General features: G+C 36.3%; 2 protein-coding genes and 1 long non-coding RNA gene across 3 annotated transcripts; 2 read left to right on the forward strand and 1 right to left on the reverse strand.

Annotated features, from left to right (window-relative positions):
* The first annotated feature begins 233 nt into the window (after positions 1–233).
* Positions 234–1,997, forward strand: LOC125493432 (uncharacterized). Its single transcript, XR_007269988.2, has 2 exons — positions 234–1,457; positions 1,551–1,997. It is a non-coding gene; the product is annotated as an uncharacterized LOC125493432 (long non-coding RNA).
* An 11,068-nt stretch (positions 1,998–13,065) lies between these two features.
* Positions 13,066–16,533, reverse strand: LOC104883311 (uncharacterized). The gene is made up of 3 exons (XM_048637296.1): positions 16,381–16,533; positions 14,367–16,225; positions 13,066–13,378 (listed from the first exon to the last, which is right to left on the reverse strand). The coding sequence occupies exons 1-3, from the start codon at positions 16,531–16,533 to the stop codon at positions 13,066–13,068; spliced, it is 2,325 nt and encodes a 774-aa protein (XP_048493253.1).
* Positions 16,534–24,596: 8,063 nt separating this feature from the next.
* On the forward strand, positions 24,597–25,133 carry LOC125493777 (uncharacterized). The gene has a single exon (XM_048637295.1). It carries the CDS (start codon positions 24,597–24,599, stop codon positions 25,131–25,133), a length of 537 nt encoding a protein of 178 aa, XP_048493252.1.
* The last annotated feature ends 2,736 nt before the right edge of the window (positions 25,134–27,869 follow it).

Raw genomic sequence — 27,869 nt, forward strand, 5'->3', positions numbered from 1 at the left:
ATTTCTAATATTAAGTTATATGTTTATGAAATGATGATTGTGATATTCTCCTCTCCCTGTTTTTAAGTAAAATGAGTTGAAATGAATTTACGTTGTTGGAGTAGTATGTTACTGAGCCTCGGCTCATAAACTTTTTTTTTCTGTTTTAGGTACCGATGGGGATGACACAATGGCTTAGCAGTGAGGAAATATTATTAAAATAACTCAAACATTTATAGTCTTTGTAACTTAAGTAGTTAGTTAGTTTACTTAACATCAACTCTGTTTAACCTTATTATAATCTAGTACGTTTAAGTTTCCATGTTAGTATGTGTTTATGTATGTATGTTGGCTTAGTAACGCACCGACCAAAGGATAGGTCTTCCGCTGTTAATAATCAAGATTAATTAACCTAATAAAGATGCTTAGAGGCCGGGGCGTTACAATATCACTCTCGAAACCTACTCATTATCGGGTTTAAGTTGAAATTAGATTCCATATGTTTTGTATGCAGTTAATTTGGGTCGTATAATTTTTAGTTTCGATTGAATATTAGGTTGGACTAATGGAGTTCAATTCTTGCAACAAAAAAATTGTTAGTCTTATCCGTGATTTTTTAACTAGGTAGTTATTTCTTAAAAGTGTATTTTGTAAGTAGCTTACCAAAAAAATTCAATTCAAAATGAATATGACTCAAAAAGTTTCAAAAATCAAATAATTGATGATAAGTTGAAATTATAATACTGTATGATAAAATTACAGACCGAAATGAATTATACATTAGATGTAATAAAAAAAATATGTTTTTTAGGAATTGGGGATGGCTTAATTTGAAAAAAGAAAATTCCACTATCTACGTCGCATGGTACTCTGGTGCGTTGCAAAAGCACAATTTACGTCGGACCATCTGGGCCCATCCGACGCATCAGCACAACCCACTTTTTAACTTAAGCCCAACTCATCCCTTTCTAACATAAACCTCCCAATCCTAACCTAAAACTCCCCTTCTCTCTCTCTGAATGCCGCTCACCTCCCCTTCCTCAATCTTCCTCCCCTTCTCCTTCTTGTTCTTTGAAACTTCCTTTAATTTCTTTTCATCTTTAGGATTCAACCATGTCTGAACTCTCACATGCAGAAGTTTCTACATTCTTCTTAAGTTCCCCAACCATCGCTCAAAAATACAAATCAATAATCTGGCGCATAAATCGAGGCTAAAAAAGATCAAACTCATTCCTAGAAACCGAAATCAAAGCAAGAGAATCGACTGAAAATCGAGCAAAGATTTGCTCCATTTTCATTCACCGAAGACGAACGCGCATCGAAGTTCGTCCTTTGCGAGAAGTTGATTTGCTCCAATCTATCTAGTCCGTTCTTTGGAATTCATTCATTGCGAGAAGTAGAGATCCACAACTTCTAGGTTCGAGAAGTTCGTCCTTTGTTTGTGAAGCTTATTTTGCCGGCGGTTTTCTCCCCTGAAGGTACATTTATTACTCTCTTTAATTCTTGAAATCTTACTTAATTATGTGTAATTATCATAATTTTTTAAAATTTCTTTTCCTTTTTTTACATAGGTTGATGGAATGGGAAGTATCACAACACTCCTCAATTTTCAGATCTACCCAAATCCTCCGACAGTGTTGCGAAATGCCGCTGTAGATTAAATTGAACAGCTCCTTGCATCCTCGGCTTGCCTTCAAGTTCATGTCAGTTATAGTTGACTGGGGTTTTTACTGTTGTGTCTATTATTCAATGTTCTGTTTCTCCACTTGCGATATTGTGTTGCTCGTTTGGTTGGAGGTTCTGAGGAGATATCTATGGTGATGATGGATTTTTGTTCTTCTCTGTTGCGACTCTGTACTGCTGCAATTTGTTCTTTGTAGTATGATCAGTCTAGTGTGTTGGCCAATAAATTCATTGCGTTTTTTAATTTGCATTGTAAATTTCCCCCTTTCGTTGTCCTTTTCAATTTCAAGAGTATTTTGGAATTTTGATTCTATATATAATAAATCTGTTATCTACTTGCAATACTGTCATTATTGTGCGATTGAAATTATTTGCTTTTGCTGCATCTCGATCATTAGGTTTGCACTGTTATTTGATGTTGGATTGTTGAGGTTTGATTTTTTTTTTTTAAAAAAAAAAATTGCCCAATTTGCGTCGCACCTAGCAATGCGATGCAGATTCCCTTTTATTTTTAATAAAAAATTCCTAATTTGCGGCGCATATTACTTGAACATGCGATGCAAATGGCTGATTTGTGTCGCACCGTATACAACGTGCGACGCAGATAGCTAAAAGATCTGCGTCGTTTCTGCATACGACGCAGATCAATTATAGGTCATCTGCGTCGAGACCTGAGCCGTCGGACCCAAGTCCGATGCAAATAGGTGTCCCAGGTCCGACGCTAATCGACCTTTTTCTACTAGTGCCATGAGAATTTCGCATTAGGTCAAGTTGAAGGGGTTCGAGGTGAATAGCGACGAATTCAAGTTATTATAAGTAATTAGTTTGTGTCTCGGGAAATACGCCCCGTATTATTTACCAACATTTATTTGAAGTCTTCGACAATAGAAATATTATCTTGTTTTTAAATGATTCCCCCCCCCCAAAAAAAGACCAATTGAGTATTATAATGTAGTTGGTTAGTTCTTTAGCATATCAAATGAGAGTTCAGGAGTTCGAATCTTGAAACACACATTTTTATTGTTTAATGTCTCATTTGATTGTACGGAGGAGAGGAGAGTACATGTCTTGGATTTTATATGAGAAATGACAATGAATCTAATCCACACGATTGGATTAGAGTTACGACACTTGTTCATTAAACTTATAAACGCTTAAAAATTGTGTGGTCAACAGCTTAATATAGGGTCAGATTGTAAAAAATAACCCAGAAATCAGTTGAGATCAATGCTTAAAAATTGGATGAGGTTGTATCTTGAAAATAATAAAACGTATATATGCATAATATATTATATATATATATATATTATATATATATATATATATATATATATATATATATTATATATATATATATATATATATATATATTATATCTTATTATAAAAGCTTAGGGAGAAGGCAGGTGTGGTGTCTTCATTTGAAATGACTAGAATACCCTCTAATAAAATAAACAGTGTATTTTTATAATAAATTTAAAAATGAGAATCAATGCAACTTGCCATATAGAATAAGTCAAAAATGGAATATGCAATCACCATTACTAACTTGACTAGATTGACACAACCAATTCACGAAATTATTTAAAATCTTCAATTTTAGAAAAGTTAGTGATATATCATGACAACATAATACTACGTATTTACAAAGTTCAAACAATATGGTTTATTAACATTACAATCGTTAAAGAACTATACTAAAGCCGCTTACAAAGAATTATTAAATCTCGACCAAAATTTTCTAACAAGTAAAAATCAGTCACCTTTAGTTCAAAAAGATAGTAACATCTACAAAAGAACCTCAATAATTTAAATAACTGTAAAGAACACATTATCAGGTTCACCTCAAGGCACTGGGATGATACCCATAAAAACTAATCTATTATAAAGTAGGAAATATTGTCAATTGTTCTCTGTATTAAAATTCCAGTCTGATTTATTAAATCAAAAATTCTTGCTACGAATTGATTGTTAGGCTGCAAAGTACCATGGGATCGTACTAAAACAACAGAATATTACCAGATAATCCTCGAAGTCACTGGCTTTGCGGAATTCAAACACTTCTTTTACTAAAATAACAAGTAGCGCCCTCTTACTCAACCATTAAAATCCTAAAAGTTCTCAGTTCCTCACGACTGGAGTCAAGACTTGTCAACACACAAAGCCTTCCTTAGTAGCTTCACCAACACTTTCCCATATTGTAAAACCTTTAATTATTGGGATATTCTCGCTCATTTAATATATTCCAAGTCCTCGATACTAGACCTGCTAAATATCGAACAATAAACTTTGCCCTCACCAGGAAGGTTCCTAGAGTAAAATCAGAAAACTGAGTACACATTGTCCAACCAAAAATTCATTTTAGTGGCTTAAAATATACTTGTATCATTAATCAATTTCATAAGATTACACAATATGTTCAAATAGCTCAATATCGATATATCAAAACATGCACATTAGAAAATAAGATTAGATGAAAATATATACTACTTTAATAAAGCCACAAGTCTTCCAAAATGAAATGGACAACTTTGTATTTCAATTCCATATATAAAATAGGTCTTCGTTACCTATCTTATACATAAATACTTCCGAAGACATTTTACTAAATCCAACTACGTAACCAATAATTTAGAAAAACATTATTGAGAGCGTATCTCTTAATATATAATCAAAAATTTCGTTGTAAAACAATTTATGTTTATAAGATATAAAAGCATGTTGAACTCAATCCATAAAATTCATATAATCATATGAATGACCAATTCCAAGTTTGAAGGTAAAAGAACATGTGTGTGCCTCTTTTATTCTCCAAATAACGCTCAATTCCGTATTACTCTTCAAGACCCCAACATCATATTCATGATCAATCTCCAATAATCACCTCACAACAATAATAACAATAATTAACATTCATTCCTACTCTAATTCAAATAAATGAATTGACTTGCTTATACCTTCTAAACTCTTTTATTGAGTTAACCACAAACCTTTATATACAAACTATATTACTACCCAAATCACATTTTCTATCTCACATGATAACTCTAATTCCCCATTCTAATTTATAAAGAATATATTCAACAACATAACTTATTGAAATCTTATTTTATAAACTAACTTAAAAAAAATACTAATACAAATTATAAACCTCAATCCAATCCATTGTATAAAGATAAAAGAATCAGTCCTTAAGTTCAACAAACTATTTTCTCACCTGATTTTGGAAATCAATATCAAGTTCAACTAGACTTTTGTAAATCATTATACTATTAATAGCATATAAATTAGATTGCAAATGATGAAATAAGAGTCACAACTTAAACCCAAAATTTATACCTTGCCAAAGGAATTCAAACTCGAGCAAAGCTCAACAACAACCACGACACTGACGCACAACAGCAACGACGAGCAGGAACACCAACTGAAAGACCGACAACAGCAACACAAAAGTAGAGGAGAGAGAAAACTACAAAGGAGCAGCGCCAGAACGATAGATAGAGACCCACGAAGGAGAGAAGAGGAGCGAAGGCTAGCACTGGTATAGTTACAACGCGGTGGCAACACTAGAGCAACGGCAGAACGCCGTCGTGACGTGCGCGAGTTTATCATCTTCAATTGAAGCACAAGAGAGAGAAAGAATAAAGATGAGTAACGATGGCGGAGCGCGCACCACCGGGGAAATGGCAACATCGATCGAAGAGGTGGTGATTAATTTGATCACAATGACTGAGTAAGAGGAGACACGTTTTGAGAGAGAATATAGGGGTGTTGGTAATTTTTCCCAATTGCAAATTAGATGATGGTATTCAAAGAGATGAACTAAAGAACTTCTTGATATATATAAAACCAAAATGGATCTCTTGAATAATCTAGACATTGCCAAAAATTTCTATTTTTTTTCTTTTCTAAAAAAAACAACTCATGGGTAAAATTGTAATTTTTACTTTTGATATTTAAGATCATATTATCAAGATATTGTTAATAACTCAATTAAACTACTAAAGTAAAATTATGATTTAATTAAACCAGCTTAACATTTGGGCTATTACACAAATGTTCAAGGTATAAGAATCTTAGAGTAAAAATATCTATAACCAGTCACCACCATCTTTCATTTTGGAGAAGTAGCCTAGTTGGTTTTTCAACTAGTCAGAAAAAGGAAAAACCTGAAGCTATTTATGTTCTGATACCAAGATCACTACTCATCCAAATGTATTTTGAAATGTCGTAGTATCTGAACAGGCTTTCTATTGTCTCCAATTCTGTATTACAGAGGACACAGTTATGGTTGCTTACAATTTTTCTGTTTTCCAAATTCTCTCTTGTAACTAGCGTTCTATGACAAATTTTCCAGGCAAACAATTTCATTTTGGTGGGCAGGTGAGATTTCCATAGCTTTACCCGCATTCCCTCTAGCTTGAGTGCAGTGCCAATTTTTATCTGCCACCAATACCCATAATTCGTAGAGTATTCACCTATTGTGGTGTTACCCCAAAACAATCTATCCTCTTAATGGGCCCTACTAATATGAGTGGATAATATACGTCTTGCACTATCTCTGTCAAAGATGTTAAAGATCTTTTAACGATCCCATATTATCTCTTTCATCATCAGTTACGAAACATATTTAAAGGTGCAATTTTCTTGTTGGTAATCTGTCCCACTTTTCTGTTTCCTTTTTAGCTGGCCTTCTTCCACCCATCTATCATCGAAGATTCTTGTTTTCTTACCATTCCTGATCCATCTACCCATGCACTTTTCATTTCTTTTGACGCTCTCATTATCCCCCTTGCTCCGTCCCCCGTCCCCATGAGCTTGATGGGTGATTCTTGTCATTTGCGGTCAAGTTGAGGGGAGTGTCCCATATTTAGCAATCATCACTCTACTCATTAATAGTTTCTGGTGGTGGTGGATTATGCATGCTTGTTTAAAACCAAGTGCTTGATTCATATCCTGGACATTGCAGCAGCTGATGCCTTTTTCTATTTTTTATGCTTGTTAAGGATCTCTTGTATCCTCCAGTTGATCCCCATATTGGACTGATCAGATTTCCACCAAAATCTAAGGATTGTGGAATTAAAATTTTTCTATTTCTTTGGGAACATGACAACCGACAACATAATGGATTCAATGAACGCTAGTATTAAGTTACATAGGATGAGCTTACCCGCCTGATTCAAATTAGAGATCTTCTAGTTGGTGATTTTCTTCTCCACTTTTTCACATAATTCTTCGAAAACCTCTGTGCTTCTTCCATTTACCTCAAGTGGACAATCCAAGTAATTGCCCAAAGCAGGCCTGCTACTAACTCCAAGCGGTTTCCTGATGAAACAAACAGAGGTTGAGGGATGTTGGGGCTAAAATTCACGAAAGATTTCTCCATATTTATAAGTTCCCTAGATAGCTTACATGATGTGTTCCTAACCTTGATGCATGAATCTAAAGATGCCTTGAAGAAGAGTAGGGTGTCATTTCTAAAGAACCAATGAGAGATTTCGGGGATCGTGTAGAGATTTTGAGGTGTTGTATCTTCAAAATCAGTAAAAGAGCCCCGGAAATATCTCTTTCGTTCTTTGGAGATGATGCCCTATTATTCATCTAGGCATCCCCAGAGTCATTATCAAGGTTAGAGCTGTCAAAATAATACGCAACTCGTCAACCCGACCCGAAACCAACCCACTAATAATGGCTTGGGTCCAAAATTTCAATCTATTTAATTAAATGGGACGAGCTGATCCAACCTATTTAATTAAATGATGGGTTGGATCAGGTTGAAAATTTCGACTTGATTTTAATCCATTTATGAAAACAACCTCAAAACCCTTAATCATTTCACAACTCAAAAAAATTAGGCTAGCCCATATAGAAAGTTAAAAAGTAACAAACCCTGACGCGTTACAGTTAATGTTGAACAATTGATTATGAAGTTGTAATGGTGTTGATTCTGAACAATAGTTGGGTTCGGTTGATTTTGTTGATTTTTAACAATATCTGGCATATGGTTATGTAGTGGTTTAATGCTACAAGTTGTTGCCCATTGTTGCTCTATATCATAATTTTTGATGTCTTACTTTTTTTCTGGAAAGAACACGAAAAAAATTAAACGGGTTGACCTGAAGGTTCACCCGTTTATCATAAGGTTGAGTTGGGTTGTAATTCCCAACTCATTTAAGTTAGCAGGCTGGGTTGGATCAAGGGAGTTCTCAATCCGCTGACCCGTCAACTCAACCTGATCTTGACCCAACCCGACCAATTATCAGTCCTTATCAAGGTTTATAAAACGTTGGACTAATTTTGTAATCTCTCTGGGGAAATTATAAGCATAGAGAAATCTTTCGTGAAGTTTAGCCCCAACACCCCTCTCAACCTTTGTTCATTTCTTGAGGAATCAAATATCACTGCATGCACGAAAAAATAAATAATGCTATGATAACATAATGTCACTCACATTCAACAATGTATTATTATTGTAAATTACTTTATAAAAATATATACTTTACTTACAAAAAATATACTTCTCAAAAGATGGATAAAAAAAAAAGAGAGAAGGGACCATATCAATCGCTCTGTTTTCTTTTGTTTTTCCTATTTGTAATCGAGGATGAAGCCAATGCAAATCAAAAAATGGGTAAAATTCCACTATTTTAAATAAAAGTAAATTAACTAAAAATAAATTAAATATTCTTGTCCTTTTGAATTATTTTATGTTAGACAACCAATGATACAAAAAGTTTGAGAGATAAAAGAGTAAAGTAAGTACAAACTAATGTGAAGACATTTATTGCTCTTTGTAGTTACTGTATATTAAACAACCAATTATAACAAGTTTAAGGGGTTAAAAGGTAAAAATTGACTACTAAATAGTGTGAACACATTTATTGCAACATAAAATTAATGGGAAATTTATTTCACAAATTATAATACTCCCTCCATTTGCTTTTGTTGTTCCTATTTGGAATCGGGGAAGAAACCGATGCAACTCAAAAAATAGGCAAGATTGCATTATTTCAAATAAAATTAAATTAACTAAAAATTAAAATTCTATCCCTTTGAGTTACTTTATATTAAGCAATCAATGATACAAAAGAAAAATGAGGGGTAAAAGAGTAAAGTAACTACAAACTAATGTGAACACATTTATCGCTTTTTGAGTCACTCTATGCTAGACAACAAATTAGAAAAAATTTGAGTGGTACAAAGGTAAAGAATGATTATTCAATGGTGTGAACACATTAATTGCAACTTAAAACTAATGAAAAATTTATTTCATAAATTATACTATATATGGAAAGATTCAAAATCGGAACAAAATATTGAAAATTTCCAATGGGAATACAAGAACAATAAAAGAAAACGGAGAGAGTATTATTTACGGAAAGATTCAAAATAGGAACAACATATTGAAATTTCTCAATGGGAAATACAGGAACAACAAAACAAAATGGAGGGAGTATAAAGTATTAGGTGAGGGTTTTCAACAATTATAAACATTTTTTTGTGTATATACCAACTAACCTTTTTTTACATCAACAAATTTACATTAACTAAAAATCGAATTACATACTATGGAATATTACATTCAAATTATAAGCAAAACATAAACTAACACTGAACTGAGTTGTACTAGCTCTTGCACACCATCTTAGTATCTTACCCATCCAAAGATTTGCATCGAGGATATACATAATTTTCTAAGGGAACTTTTCTTAAGCGAGTTTTGGTTGGGGTTGATAGGGATGAAGCTTATCCGTATGAAATTCAAAATCAAATCCAATTCAATCCGAATTAGTAATTCGGATCGGATTCGAACTCTGTTCGGATTGGATTCGGATTGAGAGTTTTTGGAAAATTGGATTTTTGGATCGGATTGGGTTGAGGGTAATTGGATTCAAAAATCCAACATAACTGAATAGTAATATGCCTTGTATTATGTATCTGGAATGGGATTAAGTGCTTAACTTATTATTATTTTTATTTTTTTAAAAAAACCTACTCCATAGCCCAATAGACATAGCACTTCAACCCTTCACGAAAAACAATAACTACGCTTAATTCCTCATTTCTTAAATCTACTAGGCTACTGTTGTGCTTAATTTATTTCATCGAAAAACTAGAGTTTTAAAAAAAATTGGATTTTCGAATTGGATCCAATCTAGAGTATCAAAATTCGGCTTGGATTGGATCAAATTCAAACCCTAATTGGTTTGGATTCGGATTGAAAAATTGATATCCAAATTTTATTCGGATCGGATTGGATTAGGTCCTAATCCAAACTGCACATCGAACTTTCACCCTTAGGGGTTGAATAGTCTCTCTTACTGAAATACTTGCAGCAGTATTATGATACTATCAAGTTTCTAATCAACTACGATTTTCAAAGATAGAATGCCACATCTTAGCTTGTGGAACCATAAGTTCACAAGACGATAGATCCCAAGGCCATGAAATAATATATCTTATTGGAATTCTACTGATTGAACTAATGGGAAGCCAATTTCTTTGTGACTTCATACCCTACACAGAGGGTGTCTTGAGTTTCTTCCAGTTCCCACCTATTTTCATGGGAGAATTTAAATCAATTACAAGATTATCTAAATGAAGATCCAACTTTCGCTCATAAACTCACTAGTGGAAAAAAACCCATATGATGCGGTAAAATTCGGGCTTACTGATACGGTTTTGGTCCGCATCAGATGGGCTCGCATCATATCCTAATTGTTTACTGACCCGGTCCGAAATCGGATCAATAAATTATTTACTGATGCGATTTTAAGCTAAAACCGTGTCAGATTGGGGATTCGAGAAGAATGGATATTGGAGCAGATTTGGTCTTCGTCGCTCGAAATGAAAGATGGAGGGTCTTCATCGCTTGAAATTAATGATCAGGGCGAGAAGAATGGATATTGGAGCAGATTTGGTCTTCGTCGCTCGAAATGAAAGATGGAGGGTCTTCATTGCTTGAAATTAATGATCTGGGCGATTAGGTAAGGCGGAGAGAGAAGAAAGATGGGCTATTGAGGTGTTAAATGGAGGAGAGATAGAGGCGTGAAATAAAGGGAGAGAGAGAGGCGTGTGAAACGGAGGGTGTTAGGGTTAGATGAGGGAGCTGGGCAGGTTTTAAGTGGAGAGGTGAGAGAGATGAGGAAGTCTGGCCCAATTGAGAGAAGATAATGGACGACGGAGTTGGGCCGCCTGTTTCTAAGGCCTAATTTAATTTTTTTGTAAGAAAATTTGATGCGGTCCTAGAAACCGCTTAGATTATAAAAAATTCGCATCAGTTTTTTAATCTGATGCGATCCACAAGAGGATCGCATCAGATTTTCCTCCCAGCTTTCCTTCCTATTTTTCTAATTGATTTTCTGATGCGGTTTTGTGAAAACCATCATTTGTTACTAAGTCATAGATAAGGTTTTTTCCACTAGTGACTCAATTAATAAAATAATAATTTAACAACAAACAAATGTCCCAATAACAACTCCAACTTTCGTTGATAATATAAAATTAGGGTTAAATCAAGATGTGAAATTGACAATAAGAACAATCTTATAAAACCCTAAGCATATAATTCAATAACATGAGGATTATAGAAACAATTTAGAAGATCAATCCATACTAGCGCTAAACTCAATCCTACAGAAAAGGACTACTCACTAAACATGGCAATAAAATTAATAATTAAATAAAAAAAAAGAAAGAAAATAATTAAACTTGATACACAATACTTGAAAAGAAGACGAATATGAAATCTTCAATCTTTAATCTCCAAAGCTGCGATAGGAAATAAACCAGGGAAAAACTAGAGAGAAAACCTAAAAAGCAAAATAATGTCAAACTAGAATAATGATTAATAGCTAATAGCTCCTAACCTAATTAGAAATCTCTAACATAAAGTTATATCTCCTAATACTAGTAGGAAATCAAGTAACTGATAATGAAGGTCAATTAAATCATTAAATGGTCGAAATTAAGAAATATGCGCCCGTGAAGGAGTCTTCATGCAAACTAAGTCAACTTGCGAAGCCCATATCTCCCAGAATATAACTCGCCTTCGGACGTGCAGCATATCATTGGAAATCTGTTCAAGCCTACTTTCCAAATCCGCTGAAATAATCAAATTATCAATATTGACTCAAAAGGTATGATAAAATACGGAACGTGAATCAATTACCACAAATCTTTCAAAATTCCAACTCCAATTTAGCTCCAAATTACACTCAAATATGTTCATAACGATCCTAATTAACGTTGTTTTTGCTTCCGATTGCTCCTAATTACTCAAGCTTGTCCGATGATACTCAAATTGTGTTATTAATACATGAAATTCAACAAAGAATACCAAAAATATAAAAAAAGGAGTAATATTTTGCAAATTAAGTAGTTTTATCCAATTATGAATTATAGTGCCCCTAAATGTTTCTAAAATGCAACTTAAATGCACCTAAAATCTATATAAAAATAGGACACATAAATTCTCAAGCAAGAAAATATGATTACTAAAATAATTAAATTCGTTATCTTCACAATTTAATTTCTATTTATATTTAGTAATTGTCGAGATGCCTAAAGACATATTTCTTCAATCTCCCAATTGTCCGAAGACATGAGCGCAATAATACATTCTTTAAGTCACTTAATGCCAAATTTGATAATACCATGTTATTCTCAAATTTGGTTCCTTGATTGCTGACTTTGAATGGTTCAAATAAGGATTAACTCTTTAATCCTATATATTCCGCATGGCCATGCAACTTTTCAATTCTCGCTCATCAAGAGGCCCAGATACCGTTCCTTTTTAATAGGTTGACTTATCCTATCTTGTATGACCATAACTCCCACTTAATTTTTAGCCCAACTAATCAATCCCTTTATAACCTCCTTTTACGACATGGTGTTTAACAACACCAAGGCTAAACTAATTATATTGTGGTTATAAAGACATACTCATGAGTAAGGAATCCATTAAATATAGTAGTTTGATTCTATTTTTAGAATCTAATTAGGTAAAGTCTCAATGTATCAAATATACATCCATATAATCAATTAGTCATTTCTACGTCTCCATAGCCCATGGCATTATGCTATCAATTACATATATACTAGTCTTTAAATAAATCACTTATGTCCAATTTAGTAATTTAGACTATGGACTTTGAATAAATTATGATTTAATCTCACTTTATAGGGTTCCATCATCAAAACGTTTTTTATTATCCTATTTGAAAACACAAATTATATGGACATTTTATTTATTATTAAACCAAACAATTCATTAATAAGAAATAAATTTTTATTGATAAACATTCAAAACATAATAAATGTATTTACAATTGTAAACATATATAATGTAAATAACCTAAAGCCATCCTCCCATATGCTTAAGCCCCATAGACCTAGTATGACACTAATGCTTTGGTTGAGCAAGCAGTTTTGTCATAGGATGTGCTACATTATACTCAATATGAACCTTGCTTAATTTCGCATCATCTCTTCCAACGATCTCTCTAATAAGATCTTTGATGCTATATAGGCTCCTTAGACTGAGCAATGCACCATTATTGTCACAATACAACTCAATGACATTCTCAATGCTGGGGACAACACCTAGCTTACTAATGAACTTTTTGATCCAAGCAACTTCCTTTTTCGCATCTACTACTGCAATATACTCAACCTCTATTGTAGAATCCGCGATGGTACTCTGCCTAGAGCTCTTCCTGTTCACAACTCATTCATTGAAACAAAATATGAAACCAAATTGCAATCAGGAATCATCCTTGTCACTCTGGAAGCTTGCATCGGTATATCTAGTAACAACCAACTCATCATCTCCACCATAAACCAAAAATTTATGCTTCGTCCTTCGCAAGTACTTAAGGATGTTTTTTGTTATCATCTAGTTTGCATATCCTGGATTCAGGCCCGTTCCTGACATATTGGAGGTCCTTGGCCTAACTAAGAAATGTGGACCCTTCCTAATATCAACTACTATTCTTGACATATATTGATTTAAAGATAATAATGGTCAAAGTTCGAATATGGTTTTTTAGCTCATAAATTTTGGATTCATTTCGGTTTACATTATTGATGGTTATATTTTTATGACTTGTCTTCTTAAATTAAGTCATACCTTGCTTCGTAAATTTATAATGTCATCCTCTACATTGAATTGTCAGTTCGAGTATGTGATATGTATTACGAAACTAGCGTTTTGTCCTTTTAGACTAGTTGTGAGAAAAGAAAAGGCAACAACATAACTCCTCCCTTTTTTAACAATTCCACTTTAACATTTGCATTTTTACCAACGCATTTATTAACATCTAATATCTTTGATCATTTTGCTTTAATGATTGTACAATTCTCGTAAAATATAATATTTTGAATGCACACATCAAGATAATTTTCAGCATTTCTTGCCTAGTGTCGCCATCTGGCTTTGGTCTCGGCTCATCATCTGGCCGGGACTCTAGATCTTCCAGTGGGATTACTTTACCCTTCTGGACTGCTTCCACTTCTTCTGTTTCATTGTTTTCCTTCTCTTCAGCTTGGGGCTTCCTCTGGGCTCTTCTTTGTTTTCTTCATGGCGGATCGAGATTTTCTATTAGGAATCTCCTGGCGGGCTGCTTTAGTGCTGTTAGGTAGCATGACCTAGCCATCTCCTAGTTATCATTCAGTCTCGATGTAAATCCGGCATTGGACACATACAACATCGTCAGATGGTAGGTTGAGACGATGCCTTGGACGTTATGGATGAAGGGACGCCCCATGATAGCGTTGTATGCTCCCGGGACATCCACCACCAAAAATTCAGCCATGAGATCTCTGGCCGTGTCATTTTCTCCAATGCGCACCGGGAGCGAGATTAATCCTTCTAGTACCACGGACGCTCCTGTGAACCCAATGACTGGATATCTGACCGATTTCAGATACTCTCGGCCAATCATGAGTTTTTCAAATGTTGACAAGTATAAAATGTTTGCCGAGCTGCCTCCATCCACCAAGATTCTGTGGACCAGGCAGTTTGAAATCTTCAGAGTTACTACTAATGGGTCGTCATGAGGATAAACGACATGCTTGGCGTCCTCTAGAGTGAATGAAATTGCTGGCATTGCTGGCGGCTTCTTACATGGCAGACTTTCATTAAAGTTGACATGATGCCTGAATTCTTTCAAGCTTGCCTTTGCCCCATTTATACTTACTCCATGGATGGGACCACCGCTAATTACATTGATTTCATTGATTCGAGACTGGACATTACGGTTTGCCGGCTTTATCAGACCTCCTTCTTTAGTCTGAGCCTTGTATAGGCTGAAGTAACCTTTCCTTATCAAATCCTCCAGATTATCCTTCAAATGCCGGCAATCTTCAGTCAAGTGGCTGTGATCTCCGTGGAAATCACACCATTTACTCTTGTCTCGGTTCTTATGGAACATCTGTTTTGGACGTTGCCATTTGTCACTATCCTTGTTCATCAAAAAGATCTGACTTCTAGAAGTTGTGAGCTGAGTATACGCATCGAATCTCTCCTTGCGTTCTGGCAAATCTCGACCGCTTCTTTCGCGATCCCTTCTGTTGCGGTCATATCTTTCATTCTCTCTTTCTCGGTTAGTCCCTCTTTTGACCATATTTGATTCTTGCCTTCTTTCCTCTCCGCCGCGGTCACTCTCGCGATGCTTTTCTTTTTTTTGCTTATCCTCCTTATCAGATTCACAGTTGCCTACTGCCTTGTCGAATTCCTCTCCCCTGATGTAGTCATTGGCATTGCCAAGGACTGGACCCAAAGACGTACAAGACTTCCGTCCCAGATTGTTCCGAAATGGTGACCCTTCCTTAAGCCCCGTCATCAAGGCCAAAACAGCCACATCCTGCTGCAGCCTGGGTATTGAGACCGCTTCAACATTGAAACGGTCAATATAGTCCCTCAAACTTTCATTTGCACCTTGCTTAACAGAAAGCAACTCTCTAGTAGTACGCTCGCGGTGCCTATTGCTTACAGAGTGTGTACTGAATGTAGATGACAACTGAGAGAAGCTAGAGATGCTACCTGGCTTGAGGCTTTTAAACCACGTCTGAGCTATCCCGGTCAAGGTGGATGGGAAGACCTTACACCAGATGGCGTCCACCTGCGTGTAGAGGAACATATGACCTTCATAAGCCGCCACATAATCATCTAGATAACACGTGCCATCATATTTAGAGGACGGCATCTTGATTCTCGTCATGGGATGGTTCAATATTTCGGGAGTGAAGGGAGAGAGTTTAGGTTTGATAAGAAGGTGACCCCCTGCCGAGTAGGTACTAGCACCGGTGGTACTGTACTCGCGGCGGGAGTAACCCTGAGTCTCCTCTTCAGAATGGTATAATTCTTCTGTCTCCAGAATTGCTTCCTCATAGTCAGATCTATTTATCCTCTTCTCCATCTCACTGCCATCCTTACCCAAGGACTGCATTTTCCGCAGCGGGGTGCCGTCAGCGTTCCTACCAACCGTAGCTAGTGGTCGCTTACGTGTTCTGCCAAGCTGTTGAGTACGAAGTGTATTCTGTTGAGGATTACATGTTAGCATCTGAATGAAGGATGCCACAGTTTGCGTGTTCTGCCAAGCTGTTGAGTAGGAAGTGTATTCTGTTGAGGATTACCTGTTAGCATCTGAATGAAGGATGCCACAGTTTGCAACTGTTAGGGAGAGAACTGCCTCAGTTGAGCCATATTGAATGGTACGATGCTATTTGGAGTCTTCTCTTCGTTCCCCGGTGTCCGGTAGTGGAACTGTGGGTTCCCTAATGCTCCAGTTATGACAAGCTGAGAAGAAGTTTGACCAACTTCGAGTTCTGGCTGACCGTGACTAACATTGTTGTTGTTTGCATCATCCATGACCGCTATCTTAAAAGGATAGGAAGTCCCCTCCTTCTAGCGCCAATTGTTCCGGTATTGGAAACGATGACGGACCCAAGGAGTGTTCGACAATAATAGGGGATGTCTGTGGGGGATGATCTGCAAGAGAACAAACGTGAGCTACCCTCGGGGTGGTTTTGAGGAAACCCCCTCCGACGCTCAAGTCAGCTAGTGCCCGACAGGAATTTAGAGAGAGAAAGCTTAGAGAGAGAGAGATAAGCTATTTTTAGTATGAAAGAGAATGTACCTGCAGGAATAGTACTATTCAGCTATTTATAGGCGTACTATTCATCTGACACGGTAGGTAATCCTTCGACACATGTATGATTGTGATGAATCTATCCGAGGGAAGATTCCTTTTGTTTTGTCTTCTTTTGCGGCCGCGACGGCAGTCCCGGCCCTCAGGCAAAGAATATTTAATATGTTCGTTGTGAGCTCGCGTCTTAGTCTTTTGCTATCAGCCATTACATTGTCCGTTAGCACACTCGAGTATTACCCATACATAATCTATATCATACGATTTCTAAAACAATTTTTAAACTTTGACGGGATATCATCCAAACAAACAAAAGTCTCTTAATTTTTAAGTCTAAAGTAGAAATTTATGACATGGTGGTGTAGCCTCCATCTTCTCTCAAATACAACAAGTCAATACAATTCTCACATCCATAACAAAACCCGCTATACCTCATACATGTTTCTGACCAAATGAGGCTCAAATCGTTTGCAACAAAGTAGATAACACCTATACGTTTCAAAAAGAAAAATGAAAGGTGACAAACACATGCAAATTAGTCTGAGCCTATAGCAGCGTACGATGAGAGCAAACTCCCACATACGTGGAAAGTCCTAAGAAATTGCTTCGTTGAAAGGTAATTATTTCAATTGCTTACCCTACTACACGGTCTACACCAAACAAGAAATATGTTTTCGATTCTAGAACTCCATATCTAAAGTGATATTTTTGTTACTAGACTTTGTTTTGGACCGTTGGCCTTGCACAACTATACATTAAAGGCAAAACCAAAGTCGCAAACATTAAGGTAAAAGAGTCCATTCTTTCTGGCTTTGCTAAGTGAAGAGTTATGATTACTATGATTGATACTTACATCTTAAGCCACCTACAGTATATGCTAATAGTACTAAGTCCTTTTCTCCATTATCCACGTGTAGGTAGCAATGGCCTTCCATACACCACATTTTCTTGGATATTTTCTCTTAGTTTGGTCCATCTACTTCCTATATAAACAAAGTCCTCCATACTTCATGAATACATTCTTGCTTAACGATACACAAAAGAAAAGTGAAATTTATCAAGCAATAACGATACATGGCTATAGGAAAGCAGGGTTTCGTGATGGTTGTAGAGCCATGGATTGAGGCTCCTCCGTCGCGAGTTGTTTTCCCAGTGAAGTCGTATAAGCCTCCCAAGTTGGAGACTATTGAAGAAGAAAAAGAGGAGAAATGTGAAGATGAAGATAATGGGTGCAGGAGATATGTATTTTCGAATTCACATGATTGTATTTCTGATTCTTCATTTGGTAGAGGAAGATGAATAATGTGTAGTTTAAGGAGTAGTAGCATTAGACTTGTCAGAATGTCATAGAGTGATAGATAGTGTTCTATTTCTTAGCTTTCATCAAGTTAATAAAATTTTAACTATTATGCGTTCTCATATTACTTTTCATCTTCTAGATTTTTGGAGTTGGAATTTTCAGCTATCTCTAACATGATAATTGTCGATTTTTCATGTGGCTTTTACATCTATGAATTTTGGTTATGGACATTTGTTGATGAACCATAAAACAATATCAGTGTACAGAAAGGCAATTACTAATTCTACTCCATGTTTGTGGTTTGTTGCTATTGTGCTCTTGTAAGTTTTTTCTGTTTTGTACTTATTTTTTTTTTTTTATGTAAGCCTCGTACGCTTTTCGTATGGACAATTTTTATATGTTTGGTTTTAGTTATGCAGTTATACTGCAGAAAGTCTTGTTTAAGCTCGTCTTTTAGGGATTATTTGGTATACAAGAAATTATATAGACAATAGAAATTCCCACAATATTCTAATTTGGGTGATTGTTAGGTTGACAGATAGGGAAAATGGGGGCAATTTAAATTCCTGAAAAATTGAAAATTCCCAAAAAACGTGGAAATTTATTCGGCCACCTCCTCTTTGGTCATCAACAAAAGTTTCACATCAATTTATGCAAAGTACAAATTCCTTAATGTCAACAAAAAATACCAAATCTATTTTCTAGGAATTACATACGCGAAGTTATTTCCTAGGGAATGGAACTTTCCATGGAAATGAAATTCCCATGTATACCAAACAACAACTTGTATGCAATTAAATACATTTCCAAATTGCACTTTTATTCACTAGTGACTAGTGAGAAATACAAATACTCCCACCCGTTCTTGTCCTTGACATAGAAGTTATGTACCTAATGTACCATTTAAAAAAATGAAGTCCATTCTACCAATTTTATGCAAATCGTTTACTCTCTTCGTTTTCTTATGTTATTCTTGTATTCTTAATTGGAAAATTTCAATATGTTCCTATTTTAAAACTTTTCATACAAAGAGTATTTTTATATAACTTAAATTCCCAATTGGTTTTAAACTACAATAATAAATGTGTTCACACTATACAATAATATTTTTACTTTTTTGCCCTCAACCTTTAGTATCATTGGTTGCACAATAATCTGAATCGAAGTAGGGTTAGATATACTTAGCAAGAGTTGAATTGAATGACAAAATCTGATCGATTTTCGCAAAACCTCGGTTATTGCACTATGTTGAGCACTGTGTGAATCGCTCGTAAATCTCTGATTTGAGTTTTTGTGAAAACTAAAACTAAAAACTATAAGAAATCAACACTCAAACATAAGATATAACGTGGTTCAATCTCACCTCTGAGATCTACGTCCACACGAACCAAACTCTTATATTTCTTTGAATCCTAAAATATCAACCTCTTAATTGATACAATAAGATTCCCCCACTACTAACCCTAGTAGTGCTCCCCAACACTTAACTCTAAGTGTTGTGACTCTTTATAGTTATGAAATTACAGAAAGAAAAGATCCTCAATGTATGCTTCTTATTCAAGCAGATTAGAGGAAAATTACAAACTCCGAATAGTTACTCAACCTGACTAGAACAATGCTATACTTCGTGCCTTAGGAAACTGTTTTCAGCTCTTATAATCTCCGATTTTCTCTCTCCGAAAACGTGAATCATAAAATTGAATTATAATTCCTTTTATAGTACATGGACTGGTCGAAAATCCTTCAAAAACTATTTATCTTTTACTCCTTAATTTAAGGGATAAAACCTTTTCTTTTTAGAAAATAAACTTTATCCTTTTAATCTTTATCTTCAATTCTAAAAACATAAGTTTTCCTTAAATCAATGTTTATCTATATCTTGGATAACCAATGGATTTTCTTTTTATCTCATACTCCCTTTTTGTTTCGAGAATTCTTTTTCCTAAAATGTTTTCGAAAATCTTAGTTTTTTTTTCAAAAACTATTTTACTCGATTTTCATCAAAAAACACGTTTTAATAAAAATTCTTTCATAAATCGTTTTTATTAAAACTTTATTATTTTCTTTGATAAACTTGAAATTCAAATTTTTATTTCCTTTTAATATAGTTATATAAAATTAACATAATTATTTATTCCCTCAACTCTAATAAAATAATAATTATCCTAATTTTATATTTCTATACTTGGCACATAATATATCATCTAGTTCTAGCATATTACATTTTGCATATAGTAACTAAACTTGGAATTCAATATAAACTTGGACTTCAATCTTGATTCTTCACTTCTTCAAAGTCTTCATTTATTTATTCCTTTCTCAAACATCTGTCATACACATTTATATTATAGAACATATTGTTTTCATCATCAAAATAACATTGACTTAGAGTCACAACAAATTCCCCCTTGTTGATGATGACAAACAAATAAACTTCCCCCTCAAAATATGCACCATTAATCACATTAGGGAAAGTAACATAATATCATTCACATACTTTCACAAGTAACATGGTAACCAAGATAATTTCATTCATTAGTCTAAGTATTATACCCATCTTCCCCCTTTTGACATTATCAAAAAGGAGAGCATCAACATGTTTAGCGAGTCAAAGTGAGATATTATAGTCAGCAAAATATTGCAAGTAGCTCAAGCAATAAATACTAAGGATGCTGGTGATATGTCAAAATCCAGCTCACAATCCAAAGTCATTAGGCAAAAATATAATCCAACTCACTATTCGAATAATGCTGCTGATGATAATAATGAAAATATGAGGGTTGGTTCTAAACCAAAAATTGGTTTGGATGATATCCAAGAGGAGTTAGAGTACTGGAACACTGCTATTGTGTGTTATGTATTGGGTGCGAATCCTCCAAGTGTGGTAATGGAAGGTTTTGTACGTCGAATATGGAAGAATATGGGAGTTGATAAGGTTGCAATGGTTGAGAAGGGGATTTTTATGGTCCAATCTAGTACAATGGAGAATAGAGAAAAAGTGGTGAATGGAGGATATCAATTCTTTGATGGTTAGCTTGTTGTGGTGAAGGTGTGGCATCAGAATATAGATTTTAAGAGGGATGAGATCAGGCAGGTGCCAATTTGGATTCAAGTGAATTTGGATTTCAAGTATTGGGGCCAGAATTGCTCAACAAAGATTGTGAGTGACATTGGACATTTTGTAAAGGTTGATAATGCTACACTTAAACATGAGAAGTTACATTATGCCAGAGTGCTTGTGGAGGTGGAGGTATCACAAACATTCCCTGAGGTGATTATATTTGAAAATGAAGTGGGAATGGATACAAAGGTGAATGTTAGATATGACTGGAAACTAGTGTTTTGTAATGGTTGCAAGGTGCTTGGGCATTGTGAAGCTGATTGCAGAAAGAAGAAACAGCAGTGGGTGCCTAGGAGGGAGCAGGGTGATATACCTATGCAAAATGTTGTGGCAGTTACTAAACAAACTGAGGCTGAGGGGTTTAAATATGCTAGTAGAGTGGTGAGAAGACCTACTAGTCCTACCATGATTACCACAACTAGGAACTCTTTCTTAGTCTTGGATGGGAATCCTGATGTGATTAATGATGAACAGGTGGAACAAGGGGTGCAACAGGAAGTTGGAGGAAGGAATTCCTCCTCTCCAAATGGATAATATATGCTCTTGAATGTCCGAGGCTAAACAACCCTAGAATGCAGAGGGTTGTGAGGGATTTTCTTGCTCAACACTCTGTAGGGTTGCTGGGCCTGCTGGAAACAAAGGTAAAGGTTGCTGGGCTAGGTAGCCTTTACCAAGTTATGTTTCAATCATGGTGTTTTACTACCAACTTGGCATATAGCCCTAATGGTAGGATCATAGTGGCCTGGAAATCAAGGGTGTGTGATGTTGATTTAAGAGGAGGGGGTAGTCAATGGATACATTGTTATGTGAGTCCTAAAAGTAGTGCACCAGGGTTTGACTGTGTATTTGTGTATGTTTTTAATGAGAGAGACATGAGGGAGGCATTATGGGAGGAGTTAAGGAGCATGGCTTTGAGGATATATGGTCCATGGGTTGTATGTGGGGACTTTAATTGTGTCTTGAATTGTGATGAAAGGGTGGGTGCCCCTGTAAGGCAGCGGGAGATGGCATCAATGAGAGAATGTATTGGGATATGCAGGTTGCAAGACATGTCGAGCTCAGGTAACATGTTTACTTGGAGTAATAAGCACGAAGGGGGAGCTAGAGTATTTTCAAAGATAGATAGGGTGTTGGTGAACAATAAGTGGGAGGATGTATATGGTAATGCTAGTGTAGCCTTCTTAAATGAGGGTGAGTTTGATCACACTCCTTGCATTATATCATTTAATGACAGGAGTTTGAGTAGCAAGAAACCTTTTAAGTATTTCACTATGTGGAAATCATCTGCCACTTTTGAAGATATCAATAAGAGGTGATGGAATGCTGAAATTAGGGGTAATAACATGTTTAAGGTTTTGTAGAAATTGAAGATAGTGAAAGCTGAATTGAAAGAGCTGAACAAAAAATGGTTACATGCAGATTGAAGCAGATGTGATTCAAGCAGCAAGCTGCATGGAGAACATTCAAACTAGATTGCACAATGATCCAGGCAATGTTGAGCGGGCAACATAAGAAGTTAAAGTGGTGAAGGACTATAAGGCGAAACATCAGGCTTATATGTCCTTCCTGAGACAGAAAGCAAAAGTTTCATGGCTGAAAGCTGGGGATGATAATACTACTATTTTCCATTAGAGTATTAAATAGAGGAGAGTAAGAAACTCGGTTTATGGGATATATGACATGGCTGGAGATTGGCAGGATACAAAGGATAAAATTCAAAAGGCTTTCTTGGAGTATTACAAATGTTTACTGGGCACTACAGGAGCTACAAAGCCAGTTAACAGGGATGTGGTTAGGGCTGGGAAGATTCTTACTCAGGATCAGAAGCATGCTCTTATGCAACCATATACTGTAGAGAAAGTGAAGTTGGATATGTTCTCCATTGAGGGCAATAAAGCTCCAGGACCAAATGGTTTTGGAAGCTTTTATTATAAGGATGCATGGAAGATAGTTGGAAATGAGGTAACTGCAGCTGTATTAAACTTCTTTGAGCATGGTAAGATGCTAAAGGCCTTAAATACAACACAAATTACTTTAATTCCTAAAACTACATGTCCAAAAAATGTGAGTGATTTCAGGCCTATTTCTTCTTGCAACAGCCTATACAAATGTATCACTAAGATGATCTGCAATAGGCTCAGAGTTGTTCTCCCTAGTCGGATAGAAGAGACTCAAGGTGCCTTTGTGCAACATAGGCAAATTGTTCATAACATCATGATTGTACGGGATCTGGTGAAGCATTATAACAGGAAAAATGCAAGTCCAAGTTGTATCATTAAGTTGGATATGCAAAAGGCTTATGATACAATAAATTGGACTTTTTTGAGGGAGATGCTACTAGCACTTGAATTTCCTACTAGATTTGTGGAGCTGGTCATGGAGTGTGTTAGTACCCCCATGTTTTCATTGATGATTAATGGGAAATCTCATGGATTTTATGCTTCTAAAAGAGATCTCAAACAGGGGGATCCCCTTTCTCCTCTTTTATTTGTGATATGTATGGAATATTTAGCTAGAGTGCTAGCTAGAATGGGGGATCTGGAGCAGTATCAGTACCACTCAAGATGTAATGGCATTAAGCTCACACATTTAAGCTTTGCTGATGATCAAATATTGTGCTCAAAAGGGGAATTTGCTTCTGTCTACTTGGTTTTGTACGCTTTCAAGTTATTTTCTGAGACATCTGGACTAAAAACCAATGTACAAAAATGTGCATTCTATTATTGTGGAATGAGTATGGAGGATATTATAAGAATTCAAGATGTTTCTAGCATACAGAAGGAAGAAATGCCTTTCATATATCTTGGTGTGCCTATTTTGGTAAGCAGGACCACTGCTGCACAATGTGAGAATCTTGTTAATAAAATGACTATCAAGATAAGAGTATGGAGTTCAAGGAACATCTCGTACATTGGTAGAGCTCAATTAGCGAATTATGTGCTCATGAGTATCCATGGCTACTGGGCTCAGATTTTCATACTTCCTGAAAAGGTCATAAAGGATATTGAAAAGGTGTGCAGGGCATTCTTATGGTCTGGCAATTATTTCAGTGCCAAAGGGGAATATGTAGCATGGAAGGATCTTTGCAGTAGCAAAACATCAGAGGGTTTAGGCTTCGGGAATGTGAAAGTTTGGAATGTGGTTAGCCTAAGGAAGCATGTGTGGGATATATAGCACACAAGAAAGATAATGTGTGGGTTAGATGGGTTCATGCAGTATACATTCATGATGAACAATGGTGGGATTACAAGCCTACGTCAGGGGGAAGTTGGTACTGGAGGAAGCTTTGTGCAGTGAAGGAACAACTTAAGCAGATCTTTAGTAACAGGCAGGAATTTCATACTATGCATCATTATTCTAGATAGATGATTATGCAAAAGCTTATTGAACAAAAACCTCCTATGCACTGGGAAAGGTATGTGTGGAACAAAATGTGCATTAGTAGATACAAATTCATTAATTGGCTGGTTATGAGAGGTAGATTACACACTGCAGAGAGAAGTGTGATTTATGATCCAACTGTTTCCCCATTGTGCTTATTATGTGGTGAAGCTGATGAGACTCAGACACACCTACTTTTCCAATGCTGCTATAGTAAGCAAGTACTGGTTGTTATCAAGAGATGGATGAATATTGAGAGCCCTGGTGAGGAGTTAAGTGGATTGATCAGGAGTATTTCTAGAAGCAGGAGATCAAAATTCCAAAAGGATGCATGTAATGCAGTAATAGCAGGGGCAGTGTATGGTATTTGGATGGCAAGGAATGATTGCAAATGGAACTTAAAAGTTCCTACTATACTGTGCATAGTGAAAATGATGAAGGAGAATGTAAGAAGGAGAATTTTCCTTGTTATGCCAAAAAATGTATCTAGAATAGATAGGAGCTGGTTTCAATCATTATGAGTGGAATTTTAGTGGTCTGGCCTGTCTAGGGGGAGTCCAACCTAGTTGGTTTATCTCTCCCTAGATAAGGTGTCTTGGTTGTAATGCTTGGTTTTTGTGGTGCATTCTAATGATCAATTACTTAGCAAAAAAAAAAAAAGACACCATTACGGATAACAAACACTTTATTTTCGCTTTGGTTGTAGAAGTAGTATCCCTTAGTCTCTTTTGGATAATCCACAAAGAGACATTTATCGGATTTGGGTGAAACACTAGGGGGAAAAAAAGGAAGGGCTGCGCTTATTCTAGAAGCGCAGCCCTACATACAAGAAGGGCTGCGCTTTTAAAGAAAAGCGTAGCCCTTCACTTAGTAGGGTTGCGCTTGTGAAAAAAGTGCAGCCCTTCCTCATACAGAAGGGCTGCGCTTTTTTCACAAGCGCAACCCTTCTGACTTAGTAGGGCTGCGCTTGTGAAAAAAGCGCAGCCCTTCTACTTTGTAGGGCTGCGCTTTTTGTTACAAGCGCAGCCCTACGTTAATTTTTTTTGTATGAATTAGTGCGCGCATGTACAGTAGAGAATTACGAGCAATTCTATTTCCCTCTTTCTTTCCCTCCCTTAGAGAATTTCGACGAAAAAATTTGCGCCCTAACACTGCTGCCCACCACCACCACTGTTGCCCACCACCACCACTGCTGCCCACCACCACCACTGCTGCTCCACCACCACTGCTCCACCACTGGGTTTGCGCGACCTAACTCCACTGCCCCTGCTTCCCACCACCTTGCGCACCACATTGCTCCACCACTGCTGCCCACCACCTTGCGCACCACATTGCTCCACCACGTGCAACCGCGACCATTCTCTTCTCTTTTCTTCTCTTCTCTTCTCCACCATTTGAGTGGTTAATTAGGTATGAATCAATTTTGTTTTTAAGTTACTTTTGTTTTTCTTATTATTGAATTAAATGATTAATGTGCAATGTGGGTTTTGTAATTGTAGGAAGAAGAGGCTAAGGAAGGCAGATAAAGTCCAAGTATCTCTTTTCTCTTCATTGCTCGTCGTTGGTGTAAGAGGTAACTATGTTTAACATGTAGACAAAGTTGTATTTAATTGATTAAGTATGATAATATATGATTTATATGTATTTTATATGTATATTATATTTTGATATGAGATTGTATGAAAACGAATGTGATTTAGCTATATATGAAAATCTACAAGTTGTTTGAATCATCATCATATAGCCTAGATACCCGTTCAAGACTTACTCATTAGGATAAGTCTTGAATAGTCCCCGGTTTGGGACTGTTCTTGGACGTTTGATCTCACTTAGGTGGTGAATGTGTGTCTTCTTTTCAATTCTGAGGAAAATCTTGGCTTATCGTTTCTCTACATTGTTCTCTGGGTACATATGTAGATAAGCAATTATCTACATTGTGTACTTGGAGAACTGTAGGGAAATGCTGCCGGATTTTCCTTAGAATTGAAAAGTTGGCATATATTCACTAGTGAGATTAGACGTCCAAGGATGGGTTAGGTTGGAGTGATAAGGACCTTTGACTGCATGCATACAATTGAACATGTCACTATCTTAGCTTGTTATACGTGTGTGATTTGAATATGTGAGTGTGTGTACTTTAATAATGATTGATGCATTATAATGAATGTTGTGTTTAATTATTAGAGGTGGTCTTCTTGAATGAGATGGATCGTACTTGGATGTATGGTAGTCGTGAATCGATTGAGTTTGTGAATGGGGTCTCGGAATTCTGTAGAAGTGCATTAGAATATCAAACATCCTCTGGAGCAGTCGACTTTTATTGTCCTTGTTTGGATTGTAGAAATGTGAGCAAGGTTAGTAGTATACATGTGGTTAGGGAGCATGTCTTTCGCCGTGGGTTTAGGCCTCAATACCACGTATGGTTTGGCATGGTGAGCAGAGGAGGTATATGGGAAGCTCTGGAGTAAAGAATGATGTATGTGAAGAAAAAAAAAAGGATGATGATGAGTTAGGGGATGAGAATTTGGATGATGAATTTGGAGATGAGATAGGGATCGGGTAGACGAGATGATACACGAGGTTGAAGATCAGTCGTGTAGACGACCTCGTATTTTTGAGTCTATGTCTCAGGCTGCTGAAAAGCCGTTGTATCCAGGTTGTACAAAGTACACCAAACTTTCCGCGGTGGTAACACTGTTCAACATTAAGTCGAACGCTGGTTGGACGGACTCTAGTTTCACATCGTTGTTGGAAGTTTTAGCTGAGATGCTCCCTGATGGAAATGAACTGCCAAAGTCGTACTATTATGCGAAGAAGCTGATGTGTCCTTTGGGTTTAGAGTACGAGCGGATACATGCTTGTCCTAACGATTGTGTGCTTTATCGTAATGAGTATGAACATTTACATGAGTGTCCACGTTGTGGATTGTCGAGGTACAAGCGTGAAGGAGCTGGAGGTAGTGAAGGACCACCAGCCAAGGTGTTGTGGTATCTACCCATAATACCTAGATTTAAGCGCATGTTCTCAATAAAGGAGATGCGAAGAATTTGAGGTGGCATGCAGATCGTAGGAAGAAAGACGGTCTGCTCAAGCATCCGGCTGATTCGCCTGAGTGGAAAACTATCGACAGGGTGCATAAGTCATTTGGTAATGAGGATAGGAATCTGAGGCTTGGATTATGTACGGATGGCATGAACCCTTTTGGCAATCTCAGCTCGCAGCATAGTACATGGCCAGTAGTTTTAGTGGTTTACAAC

The sequence above is a fragment of the Beta vulgaris genome, chromosome 9 (assembly GCF_026745355.1).
Source record: "Beta vulgaris subsp. vulgaris cultivar EL10 chromosome 9, EL10.2, whole genome shotgun sequence".
NCBI classification, from domain to species: Eukaryota; Viridiplantae; Streptophyta; class Magnoliopsida; order Caryophyllales; family Amaranthaceae; genus Beta; species Beta vulgaris.

Excerpts from the sequence above, each read along its gene's own strand:
- LOC104883311 (XM_048637296.1), bottom strand. The coding sequence starts at position 16,533 with ATGGATGATGCAAACAACAACAATGTTAGTCACGGTCAGCCAGAACTC. Across the intron at positions 16,226-16,380 it reads AGAAGACTCCAAATAGCATC|ATGCTAACATGTAATCCTCA; the intron begins GTACCATTCAAT and ends TCCTTCATTCAG. Across the intron at positions 13,379-14,366 it reads ACCTACCATCTGACGATGTT|GAAGAGCTCTAGGCAGAGTA; the intron begins GTATGTGTCCAA and ends AGTTGTGAACAG.
- LOC125493777 (XM_048637295.1), top strand. The coding sequence starts at position 24,597 with ATGATTATGCAAAAGCTTATTGAACAAAAACCTCCTATGCACTGGGAA.